The sequence below is a fragment of the Arachis duranensis genome, chromosome 4 (genome assembly GCF_000817695.3).
Source record: "Arachis duranensis cultivar V14167 chromosome 4, aradu.V14167.gnm2.J7QH, whole genome shotgun sequence".
NCBI lineage: Eukaryota > Viridiplantae > Streptophyta > Magnoliopsida > Fabales > Fabaceae > Arachis > Arachis duranensis.
In genome coordinates, this window is record NC_029775.3 from 119456770 (window position 1) to 119467213 (window position 10444).

At 33.9% G+C, this 10444-nt stretch overlaps 2 protein-coding genes across 3 annotated transcripts; one reads left to right on the forward strand and one right to left on the reverse strand.

Moving 5' to 3' along the window:
• Positions 1–1715: 1715 nt before the first annotated feature.
• Positions 1716–4847, forward strand: LOC107486468 (inactive leucine-rich repeat receptor-like protein kinase CORYNE). Of its 2 annotated transcripts, none has more exons than XM_016107013.3 (2): positions 1716–3469; positions 4223–4847. In XM_016107013.3, exons 1-2 carry the CDS (start codon positions 2505–2507, stop codon positions 4530–4532), a joined length of 1275 nt encoding a protein of 424 aa, XP_015962499.1. In that variant the 5' UTR covers positions 1716–2504; the 3' UTR covers positions 4533–4847. The 2 variants fall into 2 exon arrangements, with proteins under 2 accessions (XP_015962499.1, XP_015962498.1); XM_016107012.3 differs by having other exon boundaries at positions 1719–3469; positions 4220–4843.
• A 1896-nt stretch (positions 4848–6743) lies between these two features.
• LOC107486467 (serine carboxypeptidase-like 45) lies at positions 6744–10028 on the reverse strand. The gene is made up of 10 exons (XM_016107011.3): positions 9651–10028; positions 9415–9516; positions 9198–9293; positions 8703–8795; positions 8532–8611; positions 8084–8365; positions 7840–7964; positions 7423–7515; positions 7211–7328; positions 6744–7056 (listed from the first exon to the last, which is right to left on the reverse strand). Exons 1-10 carry the CDS (start codon positions 9913–9915, stop codon positions 6907–6909), a joined length of 1404 nt encoding a protein of 467 aa, XP_015962497.1. The 5' UTR covers positions 9916–10028; the 3' UTR covers positions 6744–6906.
• Positions 10029–10444: the final 416 nt, after the last annotated feature.

A 10444-nucleotide genomic window follows, 5' to 3' on the forward strand; every position in this document is an offset into this window, starting at 1 on the left:
ATGGCCAATTGAATGCAGAGTGAAATAATCTGAAAATTCCAATGGTAAATGCATGTCTTGTACAATATGGAAAATTCAACCCTCTAAACATGGGACATTTTTCCTAGTGAGAAATTAAAAAAAAAAAATATGAAGCCTTAATCGATTGGGTTAAAAAGAGGACAATAGCTTAGGGGAACTAATGACCTTCTATGTCAACGAGCTATAACTCAAATGGCATAATCTTTCTATACTCATTTAAAGGTCGCCGATTCGAGTCTTAATCCTATAAAAAAAACTAATGACCATCTACTAAAAGTCTAAAAGACTAAAACTCAGCTAGGGGTGGCAAATGGGGCAAGTAGGGGCGGATTTTTTGCTCTACCTGACTCCATCCCGCCAAACAAAAATCCGTATCGAAACTCCGTCCCGCTTCTATCCGTGGGTAGTAAAATGTTAAACCCTAATCCGTCCCTGCAAGTACCCGCTCCACTCATATCCGCCCCTATAATTATTAAATCTAATAAATAAAATGAAATTTTAAAAATTATATACCATTATTTACATATATAACATAAATTAAAATAAAAAATTAAATATGATATAAGATTATTAATCATTTTACTAATTATTATATATATATATGTACCGAAGATAGGGACGGGTTTAACCTAAACCCGATCCCGCCCCGCTCCGCCCCGTTAAAACTCGCCCCGAATAGATAAGGACGGAGTGAATATCCATCGGTTCGAGTAATGTTGCCACTCCTAAATTCAGTCTTGTTAATTGCTATCTCAATATAATGATTAGTGGTACTAGCAACCAAAGTGATAACAAGGTCATAATAAGAGGTCATTGGCTAGAGTTGGCAGCACTATTCACACTTGAGGGTATTCACAATAATAGGTCATAATATTTGATAGGATTTGTTAGAGTGGAGTTTAAATCTTACCTTACCCATTACCACTCTTATAATTGGCTCATTGGCTTGGATTATGACTAGACCAAAACTTTGTTATGTTAAACCGGGATATTTTGATTTGAAACCAAAAAGCAGGAAAAATGGTTACTCCATTCATTTCCTCTTATCTATTATATGAAGTTATATATACAATTCAAGAAAACATGACAAACAAAAAACAAAGGGAAGAAGTTGCAACCAAAGAAACATTACTCCTCTTGGTTTTGAGCTCCATTTGGAACTCTAAATTCTAAAATACATTTGTGAATATACACGTGTTGGTCAATCATGAAACTCCCCATAATACAAGTATTATACTACTTAATTAATATCACATTAGGTTACTAATCTAAAAAAATCTAGAAAGAATTATTCCTAGTCATAAGATAGCTTGAAAACTGATTAAAGATAAGATAATTCTTAATCCTACCTGCAACTTAAAAGTGATAAAGAAAAGAAAAGAAAAGATGGAGAAAAAGGGTGTAATATAATTGTAATGTAGGGCGATCTAAAGCAATTATTCGATGCAAAAAAATAAATAAATAAATAAAATAAATAAAGTAGAAAACTTTACTAATAACTCATCAACACCACCATGCTACTAACACAATACTACTAGTGTTGTGTTAACCACTCACCATAGTTACTGCACAAATTCCCATGCTAGGTTGAAAATCAACGGCAAAAGATTAAACTTTTATGAAATCAAACGGTTGATATTCATTGTACAATTCTCTTCCTCCCCTTCACGGATTTCAATGTCTCACTTTCGGACCAAAGATGGACCCCACATAAGTACTGTGTCTTTTTTTTCTTTTCTTTCTTTCTCAGTACAACAAAGGCGGGAACCAAGTTTTTGTCGCAGAGGGTATGGCCCCTTTCTTTGTCATGAGAGAGAGAAAAACAAAACAAAACAAAACAGAGAGTTTTTGGATAGATAGGGAGAGAGAAACTGAGAGAAAGAGAGAGTAATACTACTTCTAGTCTTCAACTACTGTACTACATGTTTTGAAAATCCAGTGACATTGCAGTTTTTGAAGGGTGCTTGTGCTGCTTCTCTTTCTAGTTGCTTCAACTTAAGTTCATGGTCTTCCACCACCCTTCAATTTCTGTTCAGCTTTTTGAGCTTCTGTTGTGTTTCCAAGGATAAAAAAGGGAACTTGTTTTCTGGGTGTTGTTGCTGGGTTGGTTTAGCTATTCATTTATATGTACCCAGGAATACTGGGGTTCTTTTTTTTATTTTTATGATTAAGTGTTTTGTTCTGGTTTCGTGTAAAGGTGGAAAATTTAGTGGTTAAAGTGAGAGAGGAGGTAAGAAAAATAATGGGATTCGGTGGAAAATGCTAATGATTCGATAGTTACACTTCTGCTTGCTTTTCTATGTTGGCTTTCTTGTGAAGATTTTGAGTTGAAAAGGTTGAGGAAGATGCTTATTCTTATGCTTATGCTCTTTTCAACTCATGTTAGCATCAAGTGTAAAATTGTGATTTTGGGGACCAATTTGAGTATGTGTCCAAGTGTTGTGCTGATGCAGTGATGCTATTTGAGAGAATTTCATGCTGAAATGCTCATTTTGGAGCTTCTAAGATTGAATTTTGGTTGTGCCTGTGTTTGTTCTGCTGAAATGGTTAAAAAAGGCATTAACCCTTGTTCTTTTTCAAGGGTGTTTTTGGCATTCCTTCTTGTGTTCTTGTTAAGCTTGAGCAATAACACTGTTGAATGCCATGGAAGGTTGAGTATTAAGCATATCTCTTCTGAGTCTCCATCATCATCATCATCTAGGCCAACACCAACACCATCATCATCATCACTATACAAGGATGAACCTAAGAAGATTATTCTGAGTATAGTTTTAGGAGCAGTAACTGGACTAGTTGGTTCTGTAATCTTTGCATTTGTGGTTCGTTGTGTTGTTCAGTACCTTAACAGAACACCAATCCTCAAGGGTCCTGTCATATTCTCCCCAAAGATTGCCCCCAAGACGCTCCAATCGGCATTGGCAAAAGACAACCACTTGCTTGGTTCAAGTCCAAATGGGAAATACTACAAAACTGTTCTTGACAATGGCCTCACAGTTGCAGTCAAAAGGTTAACACCCTTTGAGAGCAATTCACCCGAGACTAAGAAAAAATCGGTTAAGAGGCAGATACAGAAGGAGCTCGAGCTTCTCGCCGGATTAAGGCACCGAAACTTGATGAGCTTGAGGGCTTATGTGAGGGAGCCTGATACATTCTTATTGGTTTATGATTATGTATCCACTGGTAACCTTGCTGATGTCATGAATAGAGTTAGGGAGAATGAGTTGCAGCTTAATTGGGAAGTTAGGCTTAAAATCGCAGTTGGTGTTGTGAAGGGTCTTCAATATCTTCACAATTGTGTTCCTCAAGTTCTTCACAACAACTTGAAGCTCACAAATGTGATGCTGGATGCAGAGTTTGAACCTAAATTAGCAGATTATGGATTGGCTAAGCTTCTTCCAAACTTGGATAGAGGGACTAGTAGTCCTCCTGAATGTTTCCATAGTTGCAGGTAAGACAAATCAATGGATTTTGATTCAGACTCATTATTTTTTTTTACCACTGTTTTGAATTAGAGATTAGGTTCTATGCATTTACAGCTAGCCAATCAAATTGCAAGAAGATAGGTAGTAATTGTAATAGGTGGTTTGTCTATATGCTGATTTGGCACTTTCTTGTAATTTTATTGGCTGACAATACAAAATATTTATAGACTTTCGGTGCATAAAAACTAATTCCTTTTAATTATGGTCTGTTTCAATTTTTCACACCAAAAGGGTAAAGGGGTGGTTGATATCTTGGCATTTGTTCTGATTCCTTTACCTTGTTTAAAAAGCTCCACACTTAATTGGGGTTTTCCACTTTAGAGTACCTAATGAAAGATTCTTGTGGAGTAACCAATAATGTGAATTCTCATGGTGCCATTTGCTATTGGTTTCTATTGTTTAATGGAAAACTTTGCTCAACCAACAAATTTTTATTCCTGCAATTACTGTTAAGTTTTGGACTTATGTATTATAGTAATAATAATAATCTATGTGCATGTTTAGTAATAGATTTTTAATGTTATAATTGCTTTATTCAACAACATTGTCAACAAAATTTTCTTATTATAAGCTCTTTTGAAACTAAATATAAGATATATCATTACACAATTGACAAATTTTTCTGGAATCTGGATGTATTAATGACAGTATACTATTGCCAATAAGATTAGTTCATGTTTTGAGATTAAATGGTGTGTTTTGCTTTGAGATTTCAGCAGGTACACTGACAAAAGCGACATCTTCAGTTTCGGCATGATACTTGGTGTTTTACTAAGTGGAAAGGACCCTACAGATCCATTCTTTGGGGAGCCAGCAAGTATGGGAAGCATGGGGGGTTGGCTAAGGCACTTGCAGCAACAAGGCGATGCGAAAGAGGCTCTGGATAAGAGCATTCTTGGCGAAGAAGGCGAGGAAGACGAGATGCTAATGGCCGTGAGAATCGCCGCCGCATGCCTCTCTGATATGCCTGCAGAGAGGCCTTCTAGTGATGATCTTGTTCTCATGCTAACTCAACTCAACAGTTTTTAAAAGCAAACTTCATTCCAAAGGTTTCTAAAAGATATATATCTTTCTTTTTTCTTTGTTAGGATGATAGTGTCTTTTAATTATTTTGGTGTAATTCATTGCTCTCATTATCTTGGATTTGATAGTGTGCTTGCTATTTTGTAGCACTCTGATCTTGCAGATTTCTGTGGTTGGATCTTAGGTTATACTAGTATATTATATATTTTGTTTGTAAATGACTAGTATGTTAACAAGGAAGTGATTTCCTATTTACTATCAAAGTACAAATTTTTTGTATCATATGATCAAAACCATAGTCCAAGGCAATGTGTACAAAGTTAGTTTTGGTAATTTGGCACATGGATATGAAACAATCACACAAACACATAAACCTATAGTTCCAAATTTATCATTCTTAGATTTTTTTTTTTTTACATTTTGTATTTTAATGCTTAAATTATTTTCCCCCGTTAATTAGATTTTGTTGAATTGTTCATAGACAACTAGACATTTATTTTTGGGTGTACACCACACTACTAAAAGATATAAGGTGCCAAAATGCATTCACACATTGCAACACAAGAACTAATGTAGGTAGATAATACGAATTTTTCATGTCAAAGAGAAGCTATGAGAGAGACTGAGAATTTTTCAATCATTATTCTAAGGCTTCTCTTTATATTAAAATAAGGATTAAAAGTTAAATTAGTCCTTGAAAGATTAGGTATTTTTTAAATTTATTTTTAAACGATTTTTTCAATTAAATTGGTCTTTTAAAGACTACGAATTACTCATTTTTGTCTTTCAATGACTCCATTAACAATTTTCGTCAATAATTAATATAAAATGTTAATTGACAACATACATAATGTTTAACATGTGTAATTAGAAGTTGATTGGATATATTCATCAAAATCTATTAATTTAGTTCCTTTTTCAATTACATAAATTATATTCCCAATATGACCAAACGACTAAATTGATAGATTTTTATAAACATATTTGGTTTAGCATCCAATTAGACATGTTAGGTATCATGTATGCTATTAGATAATATTCTACGTCGTCAATCGTTGAAAAAAATTATTAATTGAGTCATTGAAGGATAAATATGGTTAATTCATAATTTTTGAAGAATCAATTTAATTGAAAAATCTTATAGGGATGAATTTAAAGAATGTCCCATCTTTTAGGGACTAATTTGTTTCAAAACTCGGATTCTCATGTAGATGTCAAAACTTAAAGGCTTTAGAGAAATATTTATCTTTTATTAAACTATGCTAACTTAAATCAAAAGAAAAAGCTTGTTTAGCATCAATCAATTACATAATCATTGTAGAGTTTCTAATTTCCATAACCTTCCCTTGATCATAAACTTGTATCATTCCACACCAACCTTCCCTTTAGAATGAGATGAATCACTCCAATTAATTTGTGCCAAAAAGCCATCAACTATTAAGTACTAGAGGCAAAAACTGCATTTAACTTCAGTCCAATAGAGTAGCAGTCTTAGTTCTACAATTAGTTTATTTTTTTGTTCATAACATTGATACACTTGTATTTTTGAACCTACCATTATTAGTTTATTACCACCTACATAAGTATCTACATTAAGCAATATCTCCAAGAGTTGTGGTAATCCATCATAGTTTTTATCCCTGTGTTTTATTTCTGATTTTACATCATTAATCATGCACCTGCTGTGAGACTCAGAAGAATAAATTTAATCAATTTAAAAAGTAAGTTAGGAACTGTTAACTTTTTATAGGAGTAATTTTTTACAAAAGCCAATTATTAAATTATGTCTATTAGTGTGCACCTTTTGCAGGGAGAAATCAGTTTCCCATGACCAATAACAATGATCATTCAAATTGCAGTGCCCTGTGTATGCACTCATTGATTCTCTCATTGCATTTTCCCAATGCTTAAATTCTGTTGTATCTATATACTGTCATTATTCCTGTTCCTTAAGCAGTTCATGCAGTATTGCAGATAGTGAGATGAAATGTCCATAATATACTATATTTTTATTGTCACTATATGAACCTGAGAGAATATTTTAAGTGCAAAATGTCTTTAAAGTCTATACTATAATGTAATTGGAAAGTGATTCAAATATTAATGTATGCAATCAATATCATCATACTCACAAGAATGTTCATGAAAAACATGATCTTAAAGTGTCCATTTTTCTTAGCATTTTGTTTAATGAGAACATAAATGAACAAAGAAACAAACTAATAATAAACACATTTTCTCATTTCTCCTTGCTTGAGAACTTTACAAAATTTTCTACAAGATTACCAAATTTGATTAACAACCAAACCAACAAAATACCAGTCTCAGAAAAGCTTAGCTACAACAAGAATAAGTTATACTTTAAGTTTCCATCATATCATTAAAATTCTTCAGGTAGAGGTCGACCCTCTAAGAAGGACTTGAACAGCACAAGTGATCTCTTAGGCTGTGAAAATGGAGCTTCATGTGATGCTCCTCTAATGGTGGCAAATGAAAGGATATTACCATAAACTTGAGTCCAGCCACCCACCTGAAACAAACAAACAAGAAAGGAATATTTGTTAAGCACACTCAAAATTTCGAGTAAACATCCAGTCCTGTCCTTAACAAGAAAAAATGAGAACAAAGTCGTCTCTCAAGATTCGAAATGACAAATTCGCCTCTCGATTTCAAGAAGTTCTCACCTGCTCCCCCTCAAACCAGACCCTGTATGGCACAGTGGTTCTCAGCCTCAGTTTTCTTGCCAATTGGTGCACTAATTTTCTACTTCCAGTCAATGGTATAACTGAATCCTGATCACCACTGCAGAACAAGAAATTTCAAATTATTCTTCAATGCCAACTTAGTCACACCCAAACTTGGGTTAAGGCATTATTAGAAGGATTGAAGCAAGTACCTGTAGACCAAGACTGGTATTCCTGCCTTGACTAATTTACCAACAACTGTGATTGTTGGTATCTCCAAATCGCGCAGCTCATAATCTAGTACACTGAGACACAAACAACCATGGTAGCATTTTGAGTTAAAACCAACATAAAAAACTGTTGTGGCAAACCAAAGTATTTGTATTTGTATGCATATACACGTTAGAATACAAAATACATATTGAAAATGAGTAACAACACATTATGCACATATCATGGCTGATTTTTGTATGCACGTAGCATGTTTGTTCTTTCTAAATACAATGTTTGTATGAAAAGATGCATATTTAACGTATGCTCCAAGTAATTGTGTTTGTTCATGAAACATGCCTTAACATGCTTAATTACAGATGAGCTTCATGTGTAATATACAGAGAGAAGAGAATTACTTGCTGCAAGCAGACCATCTTGTTACTCCGACCAGTCGCGCATGCAAAGCCGACTGAACATCCTTCCTGTTCAGATAATTCACCGTTTCATCTTCAACGCACACGTCTATGGTTTCGGTAACTTGCTGATATGGCAACAAAAACAAGACCAGCATTTTTCATGTCTTCATTACTCATATCATACACAACTTACATAGAAATCAATCCAAGGCATGTTGTGAATGGAATCAAAGAAACGAACTACCTGAGGATTGAGGACCTTGGTTTGTGAAAACACTGAAGATATACAAACATCAAGTGTAACATCATACTTGTCGACGAATCTACTGGTTTCTGTGCTAACTTGGCTCATAACCCTTGAACACATAGGAGAAACAGCACCACTATAATATTCCCTCACATATCTTGAATAGTTACACACAGATGTGAACATTTGAAATGTTACATCTGAGATTAGTCCATGTGACCAGAAGAACTCAGCTCTTGAATTGAAATCTGTTTCGAATTCAAGAACTGGGTTGCCAAGCTGCACCAAAAAGAAAACTAGATTTTTTAGACACCAAGATCCTTTAGACTTTTCCTTCTTTTTTGTCTTTTGTACAAGAACATTAGAAGGGGGAAACAATTAAAAAGAAAAAGCTGGAATCAAAGGAAAGAAGAATAATTGGAAGTTTGTGCCTTTAGAAACTCACAGCAATGCCTTTTAAATTGAACAACTTCTCTTTTCTGTTGAATTCTAGCATAAGCTCAGCAAGTTGAGGAACATAGTGGCCTGAAGACAAATTGCAAACATGTTTTAATATAAATATAATCAATTATGCAGGAACCAATTTACATAACGAACAAATGGGAGGAAAATTTACCAGCATAGCTTTCTCCTACTATGAACAAACTTCTGTTTCTGTAGTGTGGGAACTTTACAAACCAGTTTTGCAAGAATATTAAGTTATCCCTGGCTATAAAGTGAAAGAAAAAAAAATCAGAAAACAAGGCAATCTTTAAAGGTGAAAATTCTCTGTAAATTTTGTAAAGTAACATTTGATACTATCTCAAGATGTAGGCATGGCATAACTGTAAAGTATAACAGAATATAATGCAATACACATTACAGGGAACTTTGAGCAAAAGGGACATGGCAGAGTTTTGTAAAAGGTAAAGATAACAAAAGTAAAAGGGAAAACAGTAAAAAAGAACATTAAGAAGGGAAAGAAGTGAAAAGAAAGGAAGAAAGAAAGAAAGTTGACTAAGAATCTTCCTTGGGAAAATTCACTTTCTTCAGCAAGTGCAAAATGCCATTGTAAGAATAGAATTAACAGTGAGATCAAAATAGAAGGATGAAAAAAGTTGAGAATTGTTGCCTGTGATCTTGTCATTTACACCCACATAAGAGGAAGTATCTTTTGAATAAGAGAATCCAACTCCAATTGGTGTTTCCAAGTACAAAACATTTGCTTCTGCAGTTTCATTCATATATATGATTCAATGCTGAATGAATGAGTATGCTAAAAAAGGATGAAACTTTAACTACCCCATTAATGAAAAATGATGCATAGTTTTGTATAAACAAAAATGTACCTCTGTTCCAGCTGAATTGGTTCCTCACCAAGGCCTCTCCTTTTGGCCTAAATGGTCCATTTTCAGAAAATGCACCAACTCCAATAGAAGAACAACCAGGCCCTTCAACATAACATGGCACACAACATGCTCAATATCTTGTGATGTGAATGAAATGAATGAATGTATGCCATAACACAAGAAACAAAGCTAGAACTAAATAATGGGGGCTTCAGAGTTATTAAGAGAGAGTGTACCTCCATTGAGCCAAAGAACAAGGGGTTTGGAAGGTGCATCCTTTTGAGCTTCAACAAAGTAGAAGAAAAGTGCTTTGTTGTTGCTGTTATCAACAGTAACATAACCTGAAAACTGTTGAAACTCAACATGGGGTTGACCTGGTAAGCGAGTAATCTTAAGAGGTTGGTGTGAAGAAGAAGAAGCAGAAGAAGAAGGGTGTGGAAGTGCAAGTGCAAGTGAAACACACATAGCAATGCAGCTCCAAAGGAGAGAAGACATAAACATGGTTTGAACTTTGAAGAATCCAAATCCAACACACTTTTTAGCAGATAGTTATTGAGAGTGTCTTTGTGGTTTGTGCAGTGAACAAGTGTGTGTGTGTCTTGTCTTGGCTTCTGTATATAAAGTAAGATAAGAATAAGAAGCACTTTCTATAATCTATATTATTGTTGTTATTATTTTTATTACAATCCTAGTTTAATAGCTAAAAGTATATTACACTTGAGATTTTACTATAAGATTTGAAATTATTTTTGAAGACTTGTACAAATATAATTCAATGACAACCGGATAAAGAATTCAAAAAAGTGTATGCCCGTTGAAAGAGATGAGAGAGAGAGAGAGAGAGAGAAAGAGAGTGAATGTGAAATGAGTGACCAATAAAGTTTTTTTTTTAATTAATATCACACATTAGTCTCTTTTTTTTTTTTTTCAAGTCTTCAACCATTTTTTTCAAAGAAATCAATCTCTTATGTTTTAAAAAGTTAAATAAATTTATTTTTAATAAAATAAAATAATAAATTAGTTCTAACTT